The sequence below is a fragment of the Carcharhinus amblyrhynchos genome, chromosome 17, assembly GCF_965287045.1.
Source record: "Carcharhinus amblyrhynchos chromosome 17, sCarAmb.v2.hapA, whole genome shotgun sequence".
In the NCBI taxonomy this organism is placed as follows: Eukaryota; Metazoa; Chordata; class Chondrichthyes; order Carcharhiniformes; family Carcharhinidae; genus Carcharhinus; species Carcharhinus amblyrhynchos.
In genome coordinates, this window is record NC_137340.1 from 25,435,175 (window position 1) to 25,457,568 (window position 22,394).

At 39.3% G+C, this 22,394-nt stretch overlaps 1 protein-coding gene across 2 annotated transcripts in view; it reads right to left on the minus strand.

Annotated features, from left to right (window-relative positions):
• The window catches only part of dock1 (dedicator of cytokinesis 1), a 589,776-nt gene that overhangs the window by 6,150 nt on the left and 561,232 nt on the right, over window positions 1–22,394 (minus strand). For both annotated transcript variants that reach the window (XM_080205635.1, XM_080205634.1), the window contains exons 48-50: window positions 14,647–14,792; window positions 10,331–10,529; window positions 8,776–8,914 (exon numbers count right to left, since the gene is read on the minus strand). In XM_080205635.1, the coding sequence (XP_080061761.1) occupies window positions 8,776–8,914; window positions 10,331–10,529; window positions 14,647–14,792 (484 nt within the window). The remainder of the gene's footprint in view (window positions 1–8,775; window positions 8,915–10,330; window positions 10,530–14,646; window positions 14,793–22,394) is intronic.

Consider the following 22,394-nt stretch of genomic DNA (forward strand, 5'->3'; position numbering starts at 1 on the left):
TGAACAAGATTTAACTTTTTATGAGGTTTCTTACAGTGACACAGGAATTGAAAATAGGACATTCTTGTCAGATCAGCTTATGTCACTGGTGGTGGTTCACTGCGCAGCCAGTGGCATAGTGGTGAAAGACAGTTCGCAACTTCAGGTAGTGTGTGTTAATCTGCGTACGTGGTCAGATTCAATGAGTAATGGTCACCATCAAAAACTCTCTAACTTCCAGGTCAGTGCTATTCATAAATGGGATAGTTCCCAATAACTATCTTTGGATTTTCACCTTCGTGGACCCTTGAGGATAACAAGCAGAACAATCAGCCAGAACAGGCAACTGCCCTTCTTGCCTATGAATTCAGGCACTTCAACACTGATATCCCTGGCCTGCAAGAGACCTGAAGAACAGGCGAAGGGCAGCTGAAGGAAGAAGGGTGTGGTTACAACTTCTTCTGGAGAGGAAAACGCGAGGATCAGCTCAGGATGCATGGAATCTCGATCAGCTATTCCTGAAAATCTGGGCAAGAAGGAATCCCTGCCAGATTCAGGGACGCTACCATCACCACCATGTTCAAGAAAGTCAAAACAGACCGTGGAAAGCACTGAGGAATCTCTCTACTCTCTATCGCTGAGATCATCGCCTAAATCCTCATTAGCCACCTTCTTCCAATCTCTGCCTTCTGGAAAGCCAGCTTGGCTTCTGACCAAATAGTGGAACAAGATATAATTTTCACTACTCCACAACTTCAAAAGGAATACCAGGAACAACATCAACCACTCTACATGGCCTTCATTGATTTGATCAAGACGTTTGACTCAATCAATTGAGAAGTGCTATGGAAGACTCTGTCAAAGGCTGGCTGTCTGGAGGTGGGGAGGCAGTGGTGTAGTGGTTATTGTCACTGAATTAGTAATCCAGAGGCTGAAGATAATGCTTTGGGGATCTGGGTTCAAATCCCACTATGGTACTTGGTGAAATTTGAATTCAATAGAAATCTGGAATTAAATGTCTGGTGATAACCATGAAACTGTTGCTGACTGTCATAAAACCACATCTGGTTCACTAATGTCTGGTAAGGAAGGAAATCTGGTCTGGCCTACATGTGACTCCATATCCATAGCAATGAGGTTGATTCTCTCTAAAATGGCCTAGCAGATCACTCAGTTTAAGAAATGGGCAATAAATGCTGGTGGCCCAGCAATGTCCACATCCCCTGAACAAATTAAGAAAAATAAATTCATCAACATCCTCTGACTCCTCCACAACAAGATGTGAATGGAGAAAACATGACAGAAATATGACTGGAGTCAAGCAGGGATGTGTTATCACCCAACCCCTCTTCTCCATCTTTATTACGACTATCCTTCATTTTGACACGAACAAGCTTCCCAGTGGAGGGGACATCATTGACAGGATGCTCGGAAATCTTTTCAACCTCAACCGATTGATATTCAAGGAAGAAACGACACTGGCATCACTTGTAGAACTTGAGTATGCAGATGACAACGCTATCTCTACTCTCTTGAAAGAGAAACACCAAGTCACTCTTGATGCCTTTGCAGAAGAATATTGAAGAATTGTCTGAGCCTCAACCTCAACACTCAAGGATGACAGTCTTTGACCACTGTGACATCTGTACTGATACTAAGGTCCTCATGCACAAGACAGTCATCCTCCTCATTTTTCTATATGCTCATAAACTTGGACCTTTAGATGCCAACTGAAGGCCGTGGAGTGATACCACCAATGCTGTCTGAGATGGATTCTCCACATCAGCTGGGAGGACAGGCACACTAACATCAACATTCTTGAAGGAGTCAAGAACACTAGCATTGAGGCCATGGTCATCCGAAACCAACTCTGCTAGGCCAGCCACATGCTTAGAATGCTCAAGTCCTGACTTCCACAACAAATCTTCTTCGCCCAGCTCAAGGTAGGCACCCAAACAAGAGGAAGACATAGGAAATGCTTCAAAGAAATGCCTGGAAACTCTCGCTCAGAAGAAACCTATTTGGAGGAACCGCTTGATCAAATGGACACAACTCTTCGAGAATATCTGACTGCAAGATGAGGTCTGGAAAGGGGTCTCAGAAAGGAAAGCCAGAGATCTCAAGTCCAAGGACCAATTCCACCTCTCAGACACAACTGCCAATTGTTCAGTCAGAGATGTGGCTTGGGCTCATCAGCCACGCAAGGACCCGTAGAACACATGGCCAGTGACACAGAGTTTCTTAGTTGGACAATCATACTCATCAGTGACTGGTCACCAAAGAGGAAGAGTTTACAATAAAACTAAGATTAAATAAATCAACGTTGCCATTGACAGAAAAATGTAGGTAATTACAGATTTGGTTTCCACTACTTTTCCAGGTAAGGCATTCCAATTCCCCATAGTACTCCATTTAAAAATAAATGGTCCTTATTGCTCCCTTTCTTTTTTTGCCTTCTACATCACTTACACACCCAACGGTGGAAATAGATTTTTTCCCCTTGTCTTGAGGGGGCGGCACAGTGGTTAGCACTGCTGCCTCACAGCGCCAGGGACCTGGGTTCGATTCCCGGCTTGGGTCACTGTCTACGTGGAGTTTGCACATTCTCCGCTGTGTCTGCATGGGTTTCTTCTGGATGCTCCAGTTTCCTCCCACAGTCTGAAAGATGTGCTGGTTAGGTGCATTGACCTGAACAGGCGCTGGAATGTGGCAACTAGGGGAATTTCACAGTAACTTCATTACAATGTTAATGTAAGCCTTACTTGTGATTAATAAATAAACTTTAACTTTAATCCCAGTTTATAATACTAGACAAGTCAGGGCCCAGATTAAAACCTGGCTTGAAGGTCTTAACTTGTTTTTTGCTTTTTTAGAAACCTTGGAAGAAATTTATTGAACAAATTCACAGAGTTTACTATTAACATAAAGAATAAAATAATTATTAAACAAGGAATAAAAAAACTATACTAGATGAAAGAGTTGGAAAAAACTTAATCCAAACACCAGAAAATGATTCAAATTCCTTCTATTCCTTTTATCCCAGCAATATCCTTACAAACACAAAAATCCAGTGAAGATTTATCACAATCTTTATAGCAAGGTATCTTACTTGGGCTGATCCAGTTGCAAACAATTTCTGATAGATTTTTGAACATTCTCTGGCTGCTTTTTACCCAGATGGTATCTCTCACTGAGACACACAAAACGAACTCACTATTACTTCATCTGTAGATCAAACACAAGTTCCCTAAACTCTAACCCTGGTGACCTTGCAACATTTTTTGTCAGAGAACTTAGAACTCTCAAGGAGCAGAGGGTGCCCATTCGACCTATTCTGTCTTCTCTCTCTGACATAAACTTCTTTTCTATGTTTTTGTGTGTCTCTATATTTTACTGCATCCCTGCTGCTGGGCAACAACAGTTTTTTTCTACTTTGTGTTTTCCCCCAAATCTTTAAACCTTTGTAACCCATCTCTTCATTTCAAGGGTTGTAAAATATATTAAAAGTGTATGTACACAACAAATCCAAAACCTGATCTTTTTGTTAGAAAGCTCTCTAGACTTCCTCACACCACATTCACAAAAAAGCTAAATGGAAATAAAACTGTGTTCCATTTTTCTTAACACACAAATACACATTAAACTTGAATTTATACACTGCTCCCAACACCCTATCATATTGAAACTTCTAATAACATTGAATGCTTATATCAGACATCCTCTTAATCTTTTTATTCCATTGAAAAGAGACCTGGTTTTTCTAGACTCTTATAACTAAAGTTGCTCATCCCTACAATATTGCAATAAATTGTTTTTGTAATCTCTACATAAACTAAACTTCTTCCTGACCTAGTTTTCTCAGATTGGGAACACCATATTCTGGCTACAGCCACATAAATGATTTGTATTGTTTTAGCATTATGTCGTTGTTCTTGTGGTCTATGCCATTATATCTAAAAAAAACTCACTTTCATTAAATAAAAAAAAGTTGTTTTATTATGTACCTTCTAACTTTAAAAGATATATGTACGCATCATACTGCATTTAATTTCACCCATCCAAAAAGATCCTAAATTGCTCCTATTCTGGAAACCGTTTCTGAGCAAATATCAGAGATTTTGCCTCTACCACTCTTACTGGCAGAATATTACATACATTATCACAGTGTAAAGAAAAATGCTAACATCAGTTCCAAATTTACCTTTTACTACTAGCTTGAACTCCATTATCTTATTCTATTCTTGATAGCTTTATTCAAATATTCACCATCTCCCTTTTCCAATTCTTTAACTATTGCCTTACTGTTAGCTTTTAAATGCTTCCTTTCCAGGTTGTAAATCTTGTGTCTTCCCTCATAACTGAGACATCTGCCATTATGGATTGGCCTTGTGTCTCTAGGCCTTGAATTAATCCCTTATGTCTTAGTGACTAGAACTAAGCACACTGCTTGACCTGCAGTTTGTCTTGCTCACTAAGTAGTTTGTCCAAAGTTAATTTGTATTCTATTGCTTTAGTTTTGCAGTTCTGCACTCTATTGGCTTTATTGAGAGCATTGATTGGATACATCGGTCTAGAATTTTGAATGCACTTGAAAATGAGCAAGTATTGCACATTCTTGTTTCTGTGACTACATGTAATTTATACAGGGATCTTATATAATGAGCCAGGCCTGCAGCTATTGCTACCTTTGCTGATTATTGGCTATAGACTTGTCTTGGGAGGCAAAAAATTGAGTTCACTGATGATAGCTGAAGTCACCAGCAACAGTTGGAGGGGCTGTTCACTCGCTACTGACAGCACTGAAGCATCATCAAAGGCTAAAATACTAGGAAGCACAGAAAGTGTGTATAGGTTTTCAATTGCATTGATGGAGGTCCTGATCCATAGTGCACTTTTTTACTTAAAGGGTTGTAGAAGTCTGTAACTCTACCCTCCATTGGCTATGGTTGCTGGAACAATTGAAGCTTTCAAGACTAAGATTGCTAGATTCTTATTAGATAAAGGTATTAAGGTACATAATGGGCAAATGGATTTGAGGTATAGATCAGCCACAGTCTAACTGAATAGCATAGGAGGCTTGAGGGCCTAATGAATTTCTCCTATTCCAATGTTCTTATAACTCAGGACACTTGAGAGGTAACTGAAAAACACCTTGTGTTTTCTGGATATGCAACTGGGTTGATTAATCTTTGCATCAGATTGAAAGTCAAAGTCTTGCGTGATGATACTTCCAATACTAGCTTCTCTGACTTTGTAAAGTTGGCTGAATAGGGAGAACCTTAATGGAGTTTATTAAATTGAACAAATCTGTAATAAATCCCTTAAAGGGATTTCTTGTGCTGATGCGTTGCTTTTCTATCATATCAGTAATGCTGGTTTTGATCAGCAAAGCAGAGTTATATAAGGATGGCAGTGGAGATGGGATGCTTCAACTGCAGCATGTGGATGTTGATGGAGAATTCTGCAATCCAGGACAATTACAATAACTGTCTGCATCTTGGGGGCCCTCAACTCATTTGCTGAGCTGGAATCAGAGGTGTAGACATTGCATACAGAGAGAGAGATGTAACTGGACACTTTAATCCAGGAGGCCGTGGCACCCCTTAGGTTAGGTGCTGGTCAGGGATAATTGTGTGTCACTATGATTCAAGCAGGCATCCTCAGGTGCAGTACTGGAGGTGCCTTCGTGTTGCTCTTTATCTAGCTAATGTTCTTGTTGCAAGTGCTGATGAGGGCAATGAATGAGCAAATTGACCACAGCACTGGTATTGAAGCCCATTCAAGTAGAGTAAAAAAGGATGTGTAAGTCATAGGGTTTTAAGCACAGAAAGAGGTCTTTTGACTCATCATGTCAAAGTGGTAGGATAAAGTACAGTTAGAGGAATAGACACTGCTGTCTGCAGCCACAATTGGTGGTTCTGAACGTTATGTTGGCTGCTTAGTGCTAAGTTTAGAAACACCTCCTCAGATTGAGGAAAAACTTTAAGGGGGAGGATTAAGTTGCTGGGTTCCATGTAGAAATCAACACAATGGGTAGAAATAGGAATGAGATTCTAATCAGAATGTGGGAGGAGCTAGGGTACGTAGAATCATAGAACCCCTACAGTTCAGAAAGAGGCTATTCGGCCCATAGAACCGACAACAATCCCATCCAAGCTCAATGCCCATAACCCTGTCTAAACCAAAATGCAGAACTTCACAAGTAATAATTTCTGGAATGCTATCCAAGCCATGGACTAATAGACATAGGGACAAACAGATTAGAAAGTTAAATGCATGGCTGAAGGAACAGTGTAGAAGATAGGGGTTCACATCATGGCATTCTGCAAACAGAACTGGGAAAAGAGAGACAAAAACACAAAGTACTCGAAAATCTCAGCAGGTCTGGCAGCATCTGTGGGGAGAGAATAGAGCCAACACTTCAAGTCCAGCTGATGAAGGGTCATCTCTCCACAGGTGCTGTCAGATCTGCTGAGATTTTCCAGCGTTTTCTGTTTTTGTTTCAGATTCCAGCATCCTCCGTATTTTGCTTTTATTATGGGGAAAGTGGGAGCTGTTCTCTTGGGATGGACGAGCGAATTGACCGACTGGGGATTTTAAACTAATGAAACGTGAGGTGCGAGGATAAAGAGAAGAATAAATTCAAACACAGTAACAGAAATGTCAAGGCTGTTTAATTGAATAACAATTTGAGTAAAAATAAGCAATGGCTTAAGAAGAGACAAATAGCAATAGGACATTATTGACTAAGATGGCATCAGGAAAAAGTAGATAAAGTTAAAACTAAAGCCAAAGACACAATACCTGAACGTGTAAACCATCAAATAAATTAATACCCTCGTACATAGTGCACTGGGAGATCAGGGTGCATGCTCAAAGTGCCCTCTAAGCAGTCAGCACTCAGCCTGAATAGCCTCCCAATCCCACTCCCCTTACCAGCAAGAATTACACTTTGCCTCATTTTTTTAAGAGCCATAAGATTGCGCTTGGGCGCATTTCTCTCCCGTTTTCACGTTTGTTTGGCACTTAGAATTTTTTTGGTAAAATTGGCCCTTACCACTCCCCTAACCACCTCAGTCTTTTGCGAATAAGGAATACAATGAAATTACATCAGTAACTGAAAAGTATTAGAAAAATAAGCAATCGTTATTAGATAAAGGGACAGAGTATATTGCTGCCAAATTTGCTGTCGGACAAAAATAGGTTGGAAAGCAAATTCTGAGGAGGAAAGAGAATCAGCATTGGGATAAAGTGAATGGGCAAACAAAATTCCAGATGGAGCATAATGTGGAAAAATGTGAGGTTATCAACTTTGATAGGAAGAATAAATAAAACAGATTATTATTTAAATGAGGTTAGACTAGTGAATGCTGCAGTACAACAGGATTCTCAAACATGCATCACGAAAGTTAGCATGCAGGTACAGAGAGTAATAAGGAAGGCAAATGGAATGTTGGCCTTTATTGCAAGGGGAATGGAGTATAAAAATAGGGAAGTCTTGTTACAACCACATAGTGCGGTGGTGAGATCACAGCTGGAGCACTGCATATTGTTTAGGTCTCCTTATTTAAGGAATGATATACTTGTATAGGAAACAGTTCAGGGAAGGTTCACTCAGCTGATTCCTAGGATGACAGGTCGTCTTATGAGGTAAGGCTGAACAGGTTAGGCCTATACTCACTGGAATTTAGAAAAATGAAAACTGATCTGCCTGAAACATATAAAATTTGGACAGGGCTTGACAGGATAGATACAGTGAGGATGTTTCCTGTCATAGAAGAATTTAGAATTACTGTGCATAATTTAAAATTATGGGCTCTCTGGTCTAAGATAGAGGTGAGGAGGAATTTATTCTCTCAGTTGATCAACCATGATTTTATTGAATGATGGAGCAGGCTTAAGAGGCTAAATGGTTTATTCCTGCTCCTATTTTTTATGTTCTTATGTTTGACAAATCCTCAGAACTGATGGGATATAGGAATAGAATAAGAATATTAGATTGAGATATATGATTATATTGAATGGTGGAGCAGCCTCAAATGACCTCCTTTTTCTATTTCTTATGTTCATAAGAATCTGAGCCATGACTTAGAATGTTGATAAACACCTTAACAAACGTATGCAATCACTTGGCAATTGATTTTGGAACTGGATACTTTGGTTGCTTCACTGCTGAAAGCTGACTGGCATGCAGAGAATCTGACAAGTTAGTTAATTGTGGTTAATTGTGTAGGAGTTGTGTTGGGCCTTAGGCCTTTAAAAGCTCTTTGGTCAACTATGAGGGCCAATATAGAATGTGCTTGCTTGATGGATTTCTAAGGAATTAGGCTTATCAATAACCAATGTTTCATGCTTGCACCTGTTTCCAATTTATCCTGGGCAAACAGTGTCTGATCAAGCATAACTCTGAAGTGTCTCCATGCAAAGTAAAAACTGGTTTGGGCTTGCTGTCAGTTAACGTTACCTTTCAACTATTAATTTGCTCATGAGACTGTGCGCTGCAAAAGGAAGCAGGGGAAATGGGTGCGCAGTCAATGTTTTCAACAAGTAACGTGGGTTTGGGATTGCTAAGGTTGGATTGCCAAGGTTAAATTGACAGAAGTAGCTCAGAAAGTTACAAGATGGCATGAGTTGTTAACATGAAATAGTGTTTGTCATTTAAATGGAAACCTAAAACAAGGCCATTTATGTTTCAGTGAAACTTCTTTATATCTTCTCTTAAAAATCAATGCAATCGAATAGTTGACTGCTATGAAAAACAAATACAATGCTTCTGAGATATATCACAATACTTACTCAGGACAGGCTGTAAGGAAAAAGATAACTTGGCTTTGGGAGTTACTGGAGTTTGCATTGGTGAAGAAGAAAACCGTTTATCAGGTGCCATTATGTTAATCACCTGGCTCTTTGGTCTCTGTGGCCTTAAAGGACTGATCTGAAAACAAGACATAAGTTGTTTAACGTAAAGGACTAATATGTGAATAAAATCAATTTGTTTTACAATGCATGAATGTCTTGTCATAATGACAAGTTAATATCCAGACAGAAGATGAGGATTTGCTACTTTGCTGATACGATACATTTGCTATGCATTTGATAAGATGACATTAATATCACAATTCTTAAGTCCTAATTCTATTTCTGTGAAAACATGTTCTGCTGTACTGGACCAAGCAGATCAGGAGGTCTCAAGTTTGATGCTTCTATCTTAATGTTCCAAAATAGGAAAAAGAATCAGTCAACAATTTTGTTTCAGAGTTAATTGGATTTGAGTTTGATGTCATCACTATCCAACAGTCAATAAGCACAAATAATCTGGGATCACACATGAGAAATAGCAATGTACTTGAAGATTGGTAGCTCTTCTGCAAATATACCCAATAGGAGCAACCAATTTCAGAACAGGAGGAAATGTTGGGAAGACAAAATCTCCATTTTATCTTAATCTATTTGATGCAATAGCAGGAACAACTGCAAATATTAGAAATCGTTTTTGACTGCGTGAATTTAGTCCTTATAATACAATCTCATCAAGTTTTTACTCCATACACATCTAGCTTCATGTTCACTATTACAGTAAAATCATAAAGCTCCAAATAAAATCACTATAAGTAGCAATAACTTAATCAGGCAAGATGCAAAACTTCATTTTAAAAACAGAAACACAAAAATAGAAATATAAAAAGATAAATACAAACTGGTTAAATGGGACCTCTGATGTTATTTTGGTTCTCACATTTTTTGATGGGAAGCTAATGCTCAACATGAGTAGGACTATTTAATGTATATTGCGTTACAAAACTTTTTGCAAATAAGTGCCTAGCTGATGGGAGTTTAAAGATCTAAGCAGCCTCCTCCAATCTGCTTCACTTCTCAGTGCTGTTTTCATCATCTCTAAATGGTTGATGCATTTTCCATGTACTTAGTCACTTAGGTGGGATTTTCTTGTCCTCAGCACTTGTGCATCCTTATTATCTCTGTTGTACTTGCAAAAACAACTTTGTTTTGAAAAGTTAATGTGAATCCATTATCTCTTGTTGACAATCTGACTGTGACATTAAAGTTGTTACAATGCAGTACTCAAAAAAAGTGACATAAAGTGAAGTTTTAAAATATAGAAAATCGTTGATAGTAATTTACGTTACATCTTCAATGTAAACTGCTCAGTTTCTTAATGCTACATTATTTCATCTGTACTTACAAAGTGCAATCTTGCAACCATTAAGCAGTTCCTCTTAATTATCTCCTGGTTTTCAGAACTTGCATTTTAAGTAATCACTGAATATTTAAATGACAGTTACTTTATTCGGAAGTTGACATAACTCCAGTCCACAAATTATCATGCAATTACCGTTTCAGAGAGAATCACTGCCTCTGTAGACTGGCTGGAAATATCAGTAGTTTTAAATTCTTTGTCAAACATTTCTTGATGTCTGCTATTTCTTTTCTCCTTTTTGCGCTCTCTCTTGTCTTTGTCCATTTCATCCTTATCCAATTTATCCTGAGATCTTGAATGCATCTTCTTCGGAAGAAGGGGCTCAAGAATAAATCTAAAAAAACAGTGATTAATAAGAAAACCTTTTTTAATAAAAGAAATAATTAAATTGTTGTTCATTGAACTATTTCTATTAATGCAATTTGGAAAATAAGATCTGTAAGAAATATTTCTGGTACAAAATATTTCTGATGGTACTTGGTAAAACTCTATTGCAGCATTCAAGCAATGTCTACCAGCTTTCAACTTTTAATTTTAAATCTTCAACATATACTTATTTTCATGAAGATGCAGAAGTAGCTTCCCAAAGATCAGTGGTCATGTCTGGATTTTCCATACTGCATTATTTTATTTGTGAGAATAACCCTGCTCAGAAAACTGAATGTTAGCCTGTTGCAATATATTCTGAAACATGTCATTATTCTAATGTGAATAATAACTATACTGCACTATACCATAGAAAAATGCTTAGATTATTAGTGATATAGGATGAAGCATTAAGGCTATCTAAATTGGACATAGGAAACAAATTAGACTTTTGTAAGCAAAATTAGACTTTCGTAAGGAATAGTCAAAATCAGTTTCCTTCCTCTCAAAAAGCTTTATTTCTAAATTGAACCTAACAGTTCAGCCTAGCATACATATCTTACTTGTAATACTTTTGAATTTGAAAACTTTTTTATTTTAAGCAAGGCAAATTTTGAAACCAATTTTGTATTTTTTCTTGTTCCAGTCTATAATTAAAAATCATTACCTGACTAGAAATGAGCAGATATATGAAGAAAATAATCTGAGTTCCAGCAGATGGAACCACGAGGAAGCATTAGGAAATCAAGTACATTCTTAGCTTGTCTTTCAGCAACATTTCAATAGATTAATATTAATTTTTCAAAGGTTGCAGGATTGATTGGTCCCATTTACTACGATTAGAGTTTGTCTACCATCATCATCATCATCATCAGTCCTCCTTGTGAAAACTGATGAGAAGAATGTATGTAGTATGTCTCCCATCTCCTCATGATCTATAACAGCTTTTACCCAATTTATCCTTTAATGGACACAACTGACCTATGACCTTCTTTTGATTATCATAGTTACATTCTCTAGAATCATCTTACCCTATGTGATCAGTCTCTACTCTCCTTTGGCACAAATACACTTCCCTCCATACTTATATCCCAGAATGAATTCAAATCACTTTTGTTTCCCTTTATCTTTATTAAGTATTTGTGTTTCATTTTCAGTTAATTTTAACTTCCTTATTAAACTACAATGGTATAGATTTTATTTTTCGGCCTTATGAAATATGTCTTGTTTCCTCATGACTCGTCCTGTATAATAGTATAAAATACATTCTAATTTTCTTTTGTTCTATTCTGGTTTTCTAATTATTGTCTCTCAAGATTTTTCTCAAAGATCCAAACTCTGTTCCTCCGAAGTTTCATACAGTTATAATCCTGGATCATAAATTTTTGTATGAAATCTACTAGACCAATTGCTCCAACCCAGGTTTTCACTAATCTCTACCTTATTTAACAGCTTTGGTAAATTATTAAACATCAAATTCACCATAGGCTGATGTTTAATGGAGGGAAAGGGGGCCTTGCCCACCAGCTAGACAGCCAGTGAGAGCCCCTAGTTGCCTCTTTCTGAAAAGGCTTTACAAATTAAGTGCCATTCAAGCACTTAATTGGACAGCTGAGAGCTTTCCCCCAAGTCCAGGACTGCCGATGGAAGTCCAATCAGAGACTGGCATCTCTGCTGAGTGACACTATCAGAGAGCAGACGGTGGCTGCTGGTGGAACAACACTCACCTCAGGCCTAGGAGTGTTGCTGGATCCCAGGTCACAGGTTAGTTATGGTAGGAAGGGATGTTGGCAGCCAAGTAAGGTAGGGTTCCTCTAAGTGGGCACTCCCTCATCCATGCCTACTCCCCACTTCCAGATAGGACACTGAGTGCCTTTGGGTGAGGGACCCTGCTTGGGAGCATGCAAGGAACGCAGTATAGATATGCTGGTCATGCTCTCTGCATGACAAATTACATTAATGGGGAAAGATGATGGCATAGTGGTAATGTCAATGGACTAGTATTCCAGAGACCCAGTCTGGCAACATGGGTTTAAATCCCATCACGTGATAATCTGCAATATAAAGCTAGTCTCAGCAATGGTGACCTTGAAACTATCAATTATTTTACAATAATTGGCCTTGAAACTATCAATTATTTTACAATAATTGACCTTGAAACTATCAATTATTTTACAATAATTGGCCTTGAAACTATCAATTATTTTACAATAATTGACCTTGAAACTATCAATTATTTTACAATAATTGGCCTTGAAACTATCAATTATTTTACAATAATTGACCTTGAAACTATCAATTATTTTATAATAACTGATAGTTTCAAGGTCACCATTGCTGAGACTAGCTTTATATTGCAGATTATCACGTGAGGGGATTTAACCCATGTTGCCAGACTGGGTCTCTGGAATACTAGTCCATTGACATTACCACTATGCCATCATCTTTCCCCATTAATGTAATTTGTCATGCAGAGAGCATGACCAGCATATCTATACTGCGTTCCTTGCATGCTCCCAAGCAGGGTCCCTCACCCAAAGGCACTCAGTGTCTTATTTGGAAGTGGGGAGTAGGCATGGATGAGGGAGTGCCCACTTAGAGGAACCCTACCTTACTTGGCTGCCAACATCCCTTCCAATGGTCCCTTCAGGGAAGGAAATTGTCATCCTTACCCTGTCTGGCCTACATGTGACATCATACATATAGTAAAGTTGTCCACAGAATTGGACTAGAGATGGACAATAAATGCTGGCTTTGCTAGTGATGCTCACATCCCAAGATAAATTTTTAAAAGTTGGTGATGAGGTGGGAAGGCCATCCATGGGCCTTTCTGCCATGGACTTAAGCGGAGTGGAGGCAAGAAGACAACAGGACACCCATCCATCATCCTCTGGCTTGATTAAATTCCCCCACTACCAAGTTTGCCACGGTGGAGGGAATTAAATTCCACGCACAATATATGTTCTAGTAGCCAACCTTGTCAACTTGCTTATACTGTAACACATTTTAATTGTCCCCATTTGTCTATTCCATCTCTAGAATGTTTAAATTGCTCTATAATTATACTGCAATATTTGGTGTAGCTCTCCTCATCTGCCTAAGCAATTCCCTAAATCTCCCTTTTTTGGTCGATAACAATTTTCAGTTAATAATTTTCTGTCCTCATCAGTTTGATCTGTATTATTCCAACATTATTCCTTCTATTACTATAGCCACTCATTCTATAGATGATGTATCAATAATGTAACTCTCTTTGTAGTTTTATCACTGAGACATTTTATTACACTTGATTTACCCTATATCAATACCAACTTTATTGTTAGCTGCTTTTATCTTGAACTCCAGTACTTTATTTCTGACATTCTTTGCACTTGGATAAAAACATTTAAAATCATCCTTCAAAACTTATCTTTCTTACTTGATGATTGTGTGACTGAAATCATCTATTTCCCCTTTTCAGTCAATCTTTAAAATTCACACTCCCCCACATCTTAGTAGTTAAAATCCTCCCTCTACTGCACTATTTATTTTGTTTTCTGTTTTGGTACCTCTGCAATTCACAATATTTGTATATTTTTGGACGACCCTCATACAAATCAGGAGCATGTAGCAGAAAATCATTATGCCAAGTTCTCTGTACCTTCTTATGGTTCCTCAGAATATTTAGAAAACTGGATGCATTCTTGCAATAGGTACAGGCTCAACACTCAGATGTCAATGGAGCGGTGGGTGGGGGTGGGAGAGATTTCCAGCCTCTATTTCCCAAAGCTTGCTCCACAAGGATCCCAAATGTACAAGTCCCTCAAGAGGTTGGTCATACACTTGTCAGGCCATTCCTATCCAGATCAGAAGATGAGGAGGGAACCCCAACTGAATACTGAAGAGTATCCAAACAATAAATTCCAATTCTCAGCAACTGAAATTTGGGAACCATGGAGCTCCATTTCCTCCCTCATTTTCAGGCACCCTGTTTTGTTATGTATGAGCTCAAATTGCACATGAATATTTATTTATTTAGCAACAACGGTTGTCCTCATATTTGCCAAATTTCTCAGAAAGCTAATCATATGAACTCTAAAACATACCCATCAGAACCAGGCCTTGATGGGGTACTGTCAGATGATATGGAGGAGACTGATGCAACTGATAGCGGTCTTGGAGTTGATGGCATCGTGAAGGATCGTACCATTGAACGAGGCCGGCTTCCTCTACGGTCATCAGGATTTGCAGACTGGAAATAATAAATTTACATGGTAAACTCATATTCAACTTCCAAACGTAATGAATGCTTTGCTAACACTTTTAAGATACAGTACCGTGCAAGTGTGACATTTCTGTACACAGTTACACAATCATCTTGAATGAACATGATTCCGTAAAATGTGACAATACTCAGAATTCATCTGCTGGTTTAATCTGCAAGATTAAAGGGGTTGGCACAGTGGCACAGTGTTTAGAACTGCTGCCTTACAGCACCAGTGATCTGGGTTCGATTCTCGGCTTGGATCACTGTCCGTGTGGAGTTTGCACATTTTCCCTGTGTCTGCATGGGTTTTCTCCCACAATCCAAAGATGTGCAGGTTTGATAAATTGACCATGCTAAACTCTTCCTCAGTGTATCCAAACAGGCGCTGGAGTGTGGCGACTAGGGGATTTTCACAGCAATTTCATTGCAGGTGAGTGTAAGCGTACTTGTGACTAATAAATAAACTTAAAAAAAAGTGTAGGAAAGAAACTTTGGTGTGATACTAAAATTAATGTAAAGTATGTATCCATCTTACAGCTAGTAAGGAAATACTGATCTTGGAACAGTCGTTACCCAAATGCCTTGCTGAGTATGAGAAATATGCTTAGACATGCAAAGTTCTGTGGCAGAGTTTTAGGCGAACCAAATAGTTCCTGAACAGATGGAGGCACCATTCAGTGGACAGACTGCATGTCAAGATGACAATAGCACTATACTCACATATTTAATGCCAAGTTATACAAGTTATCCAAGAAAAATAGGGTGATAATAGTTGAAGATTTTCATTTTCCCAACATTGACTGAGACAGCCATAGTATTAGAGGGTTTCATGGAGCAAAATTTGTTGAATGTATTCAGGAGGAATTTCTCATTCAGTATATGGATGGCCCAACTAGAAAGGGGGCAAAACTTGACTTCCTCTTGGGAAATAAGGAATAAGTGACAGAAGTATTAGTGAGGGATTAATTTGGGACCAGTGACCATAATTCTATTAGTTTTAAGACAGCTAAAGTCCCAAAAGTTAAAATTCTAAATTGGGGCAAAGCCAATTTTGATGGTATACAGCCAGAACTTTCAAAAGTTAATTGGGGGAGTCTGTGGGAAGGCAAACAGATGGCTGGTAAGTGGCATGCTTTCAAAAGTGTGTTAACCACGGTTCAGGATAAACACATTCCTCTTAGAGTGAAGGGCAAGGCTGGCAGAAGTCGAGGACCCTGGATGACTTGGGATATTGAGGCCCTGGTCAAGAAGAAGAAAGAGGCACATGACATGCATAGACAGCTGGGATCAAGTGAATCTCTTGAAGAGTATAGGATGTTTAGGAGTAGAGTTAAGAGAGAATCAGGAGGGCAAAAAGGGGACACGAAGTTGTTTTGGCAGATAAGGCAAAGGAGAATCCAAAGAGCTTCTACAAATACATAAAGGGCAAAAGAGTAACAAGAGAGAGAGTAGGGCCTCTTAAGGATCAACAAGGTCATCTATGTGCGGATCCACAAGAGATGGGTGAGATCCTGAAGGAATATTTCTCATCAGTATTTACCGTTGAGAAAAGCATGGATGTTAGGGAACTTGGGGAAATAAATAGTGATGTCTTGAGGAGTGTAAATATTACAGAGAAGGAGGTGCTGGAAGTCTTAAAGGTAGATAAATCTGCGGAACCGGATGAGGTATATCCCAGAACGTTGTGGGAGGCTGGGGAAGAAATTGTGGGTGCCCTAGCCGAGAAATTTGAATCATCGTTAGTCATGGGTGAGGTGCCTGAAGATTGGAAAGTGGCAAATGTTGTGCCTTTTTTAAGAAGGGCTGCAGAGAAAAGCCTGGGAACTACAGGCCAGTGAGCCTCACATCTGTGGTGGGTAAATTGTTGAAAGATATTTTGAGAAACAGGATCTATAGGCATTTAGAGATGCAATGACTGATTAGGGACAGTCATCGTGGTTTTGTGAGTGGAAAATCACATCTCACAAATTTAATAGAGTTTTTTGAAGGGGTAACTAAGAAGGTAGATGAAGGTAGCAAATGGAGATCATTCCATCACACTTTTGATTTGTGCCTTAAAGATGTTGGACAGGAATTCCTGCAGTGATGACCTGGGGTTGAGATTACTGTCCTCCAAAACCCTACTCCAACCAGCGGAGAGTTTTTTGTTAGGGGGAACTGGAAGGGAGTAGGAAAGGTAGTTTTAGATTGAGTGGACCACTTAACCTGCAACCTGTGTGCCCACTCCACAAACTTGTCTATGACTTCATGTAGTTCTACACTACCCATCTCTCAGTTTATAATGCTTCCAAGTTTTATATCATCTGCAAATTTTGAAACTGTCCCCTAATCTAGATTAATATATATCAAGGAAAGCATGGTCCCAATAATAATCCCTGGGAACTAAAAAAAAAGCAACTAAAGAATGCCTCCAGACTGAAAAATATTCAACATTATTCTTTGGTTCCTATTACTCAGCCAGTTTTGTATACACAACATTACTGTCCCTTTTATTCTATGAGCTATAACTTTTATCACAAGTCTGCTGTGCGTAATTGTACTAACGCCTCCTGAAAATTCATGCACAAAACATCACCAGCATTGCATCCACACTTTATTACTTGTTACCACTCAAAAAATGTCAGCAAGTTGGTTAAACACAATTTCCCCATTAGGAATCGATGCTGGCCCTTCATATCAACCTACATTTTTCCATGCGACTACTAATTCTAACTCAAATAATTGTTTCCAGAGTTTTCCATGAAAGAAGGTAAAATGGTTAGTTTGTAATTGCTAGCTCGTCCTTACAACCTTTCTTGAACAAGGACACAACATTTGCAATTTTTGGTGGCACAGTGGTTAGAACTGCTGCCTCACAGCGCAAGGACCTGAGTTTGATTCCCAGCTTGGGTCATTGTGTGGAGACTGTATGTTCGCCCAGTGTCTGGCTTTCTCTCTTTTTGAACAAGGGTGTCACATTGGCTGTTTTCCAATTTTCTGTTACCCTCCCAGAATTTAGCGAGTTATGAAAATTTTTAATCAATGGGTCCACTAACTCTGCAGCCACTTCAATTGAAATACTAGCTGCACTTAATCGGGTCCTGGCAACTTGTCTACCTTTAGTCCCCTAAGTTAGTTTAATACTCTATTCCTTGCGATTGGGATTTTTGTCAGTGCTACCAAGTTGTTTGAAATTAACCCATCTGATAACTTAGGGATATTTGCAATGTCTTCCATGGTGAAGACTAATGAAATATTTTATTTGGCATATCTGACATTTCTTTGTTTGCTGTTATCAATCCACCAATCTCATTCAGTAGAAGTTCCACATTTACCTTAGCCACCCGCTTCCTACTTTGATATCCATTGAAACACTTATCATTTATTTATATGATGTATGCAAGTTTTCTCTCAAAATTCATTTTCTCCCTTCTTATGAGCTTTTTAGACTTTTGCTGCTGGATCCTAAAAGTTTCTCAGCCCTTTGGCCTACTACTATCCCTTTCCACTGTGCATATCCTGTATTTCAATTCATAATCCTTGACCTCCTTTGTTAACCATGGAATTTGCCTCTTTCTCTTGGAATCACTGTTTTTGATTGGGATAAACTCCTGTTGAGTATTTTGGAGCAGATGTTTGAATATCTGTTCATCTGCTGACCTGCATCTTAGCTTCTTTACCCAGTTCACCTTAGGCAACTCCTCCCTCATACTATTATAATTGCCCTTATTTAAGCTGAAGATACTGGTTATGGACCTATGCCATTCATCCTCAAAGTGTTTCTGAAATTCTATCATATTGTGATTAATACCCCCTCAGGGATCCTTAACCATGAGATCCCTTATTAATTCTTCATCGCTACACAAAACCAAATCTAAATAGCCTGTTCCTGGGTAGGTTCACCAACATACTGCTATAAAAAGCAATTCCTAATGTTCTCCACAAATTATTCTTCTACGCTATCCCTGCTTGTTTGATTTGTCCAACCAATGTGCAGATTAATGTTGCAATCTGTGCTATCAATCCATCTATCTTGTTGCAAATGCTCAAAGTTTCTCCTGATAGGTTGAGACATGAAAGTTCCCATTGTGGGCAGACATTCAATAGTCTGGAGGATCCTGATCTGTGGGAAGCGACAGATATATTGTGCTGGTGTTTAGTGATAGTTTCTTGAACCTTCAGGAAATGCTCCTAATCCTCCTGGCCCACAGGCAGTGCTGGAAAGTGCTTACCTCATAGATTTGACCCTTGTTTCAACCACTGGGTACCACTGGACACCTGATCAGAATGAATGTTCAAAAGAAGAAAGGTAGTTTAAATGACCAACCCACTGCTCACAAGTGGGTAGGTTGCCCGTCCAGTGGAAGTGGATGATTTCAAGGTGGATTTGTTTCCTGTTTTAAATTGTTTGCATTTTAACCTCCAACACAATCTCAACCCATCATTTTTAGGAGTTCTGATCCAATCCATTACGACAGCAGTGGTTCATAACAAGGAGACGTTCATCCATAGATCTCTGAAGGTGGAAGGGCACATTAATAGGCTGGTGAAAAAGGCATATGGGACACCTACATTTATCAATCAAGGCACAGGTTACAAAAGTAGGGAACTCATGTTGGGGTTGTATCAAACAGCTAGAGTACTGTGTGCAGTTCTGGTCGCCACATTAGAGAAAGGATGTGATTGCACTGGAGGCAGTGCAGAGGAGATTCACCAGAATGCTGCCTGGCATGGGGCATTTAGGTTATGGAGAGGTTGGATAGGCTTAGGTTGTTTTCATTGGAGTAGAGAAGATCAAGGTGTACAAGATTATGAAATCTAGATTTCAGAGCAGAGTGGATAAGGAGCAGCTTTTCCCCTTAGTTGAAGGGTCAGTCAGGAGGGGAAAAAAGTTCAAAGCAGGAGGTTTAGGGGGGATGTGAAGAAAGGCTTTTTACCCAGAGGGTGGTAGGTGACAATCTGGAAAGCACTGCCTGGGAGAGTGGGAAAGGTGAGTTGCCTCCCATCCTTTAAAAAGTACCTGGATGAACACTTGGCAAATCATAAGATTAAAGGCTATGGGCCAAGTGCTGGTAAATGGGAGGTCAGGTGTTTCACGTGTCGAAGCAGACTCAATGGACCAAAAAGCCTCTTCTGCACTGTATGATTCAATGAATCTGTAACAGGCAGCTACTAAAGACACATTCTGCTGCATCAAACAGCAGCTTAAAAAATACCCAAGAGGTGGAAGGCCCCTATGTTGATGTAGTAACATGCTACATAGAACAGACTCAGATTAGTATGAGCCTCACAGCCCTCACATTTTGATTTGACTGGCCCGGATGAGCAATCAGATGCTTTGTGGGTCAGCTCATGAAGGTATTCGCAGATATCTTCAACCTCTCTTTACAACAATCTGAGTCCCTATCTGCTTTAAGAAGACGACCATCATCTCAGTACTTGAGAAAAGCCAAGCAACAGCCTCAATGTTTATTGTCTGGTAGCTCTGACATACATCATTATGAAGTGCTTTGAAAGGCTAGTCATGGCACGAATCAATACCAGCCTCATGGACTGCCTGGATCCACTACAGTTTGCCTACCGCCACAACAGGTCCACAGCAGATGCCATCTCCCTGGCCCCTGCACTCCACTGTGGAACACCTAGATAATAAAGATACCTTTGTCAGACTCCTATTTATTGACTACAGCTCAGCCTTCAAAACTCATCTCCAAACTCCATGGTCTGGGCCTTGGCTCCTCCCTCTGTGACTGGATCCTGAACTTCCTAACTCACAGGATAGGCAACAACATCTCCTCCATGATCATCCTCACCACTTGTTCTCCACAAAGCTATGTTTTCAGCCCCCTACTATATGCCTTATTCCCTTATGACTGTGCGGCCAAATTCCCCTCCAATTCGATTTTCAAGCTTGCTGAAGATACCATGTAGTGGGTTGGATCTCAAACAATAATGAGACAAAGTACAGGATTGAGATAGAGAATCTGGCGGACTGGTGTGGCTACAATAATCTCTCCCTCAATATCAACAAAACGAAGGAGATTGTCATCAACTTCAGGAAGTGTAGAGGAGAACATGCCCCTGTCTACATCAACAGGAACGGAGTAGAAAGGGTTGAGAGCTTCAAGTTTTTAGGTGTCCAGATCACCAACAACTTTTCCTGGTCCCCCTATGCCGACGCTATAGTTAAGAAAGCCCACAATGCTCTACTTTCTCAGAAGAATAAGGAAATTTGGCATGTCAGCTACGACTCTCACCAACTTTTACAGATGTATCATAGAAAACATTCTTTCTGGTTGTATCACTGCTTCATATGATTCATGTTCTGTCCAAGACCCAAGAAACTACAAAGGGTACTGAGTGTAGTCCAATCCATCATGCAAACCAGCCTCCAATCCACTGACCCTATTGACACTTCCTGCTGCCTCAGCAAAGCAGCCAGCATAATTAAGGACCTCACGCACCCTGGACATTCTCTTCCATGGGGAAAAAGATACAAAAATCCGAGGTTACGTACCAACCAACTCAAGAACAGCTTCTTTCCTGCTGCTGTCAGACTTTTGAATGGACTTACCTTGCATTAAGTTGATCTTTCTCTACACCCTAGCTATGACTGTAATGCTAGATTCTGCACTGTCTCATTTCCTTCTCTATGAACAGTTTGCTTTGTCTGTATAGTGCACAAGAAATAATACTTTTCACTGTATACTAATACGTGACAATAATAAATCAAGTCAAAATCAAATCAAATCAAATTAAAATCTTCAATTCTAGTAGCTCATTATGACAATGCAATGAGCAATGAGGTGTTTCTTCACAAGGAGTGAGTCAGAAGGCAAATTATTGCTCTACATATTCCTTGGGGCTTATATTTAGGCATGAATCACCACCACGTGCTTTGAGAGGCATTAAGATGCCCAGAATGAAAGGACAGGGTCACTAGAATACTGGCTATAAAGTAAAAGGAAGCGTAGAACAAGTTACTGACTTCCAGGTTGTGCTTTCCTCCTGTTTCTAATTAAAAACATATCAATGACTCCGTGAGCTTAACAAGAATACATATGAATATACACATTAGAAGCAGGTGTAGGCCACCAGCCCAATCGTTTACTCTTTCAATAAGATCATGGCTGATCTGTTTGTGACCTCCACTCCACCTTCCTGCTTACCCCCAATAGCCTTTCATCCCCATTGATCAAGAATCTATCTACTTCCGCCTAAAAAATATTCAAGGACTCTGCTTCTACTTCCTTTTGAGGAAGAGAGTTCCAAACATTTATAACCCAAGCAGCTGGACTAAATGAGATAATCTATTCAGTCTTTGCTGAGTTAGCTAATTTTAATTAGGGTGCTACAACTTTTATCAGTGATTCTTGTCTAACAAGTGATATGTGCACTGATACAAAGACAAAATGCTGCAAGTGCTGGAAATACGAAATAAAGAGGAAAACAAAGCCTCACATACTCAGCAGGTTTTGCAGCATCTGTGGAGAGAGAAACTGTGTTAACATTTCAGGTTAAAGACTTGCTTTGGTGCATTAATTTTTCTGCATAGTTTGTTGTTCAGCAACACATTCTGAAAGTCTGGGTAAATCTTGACTTGGACAG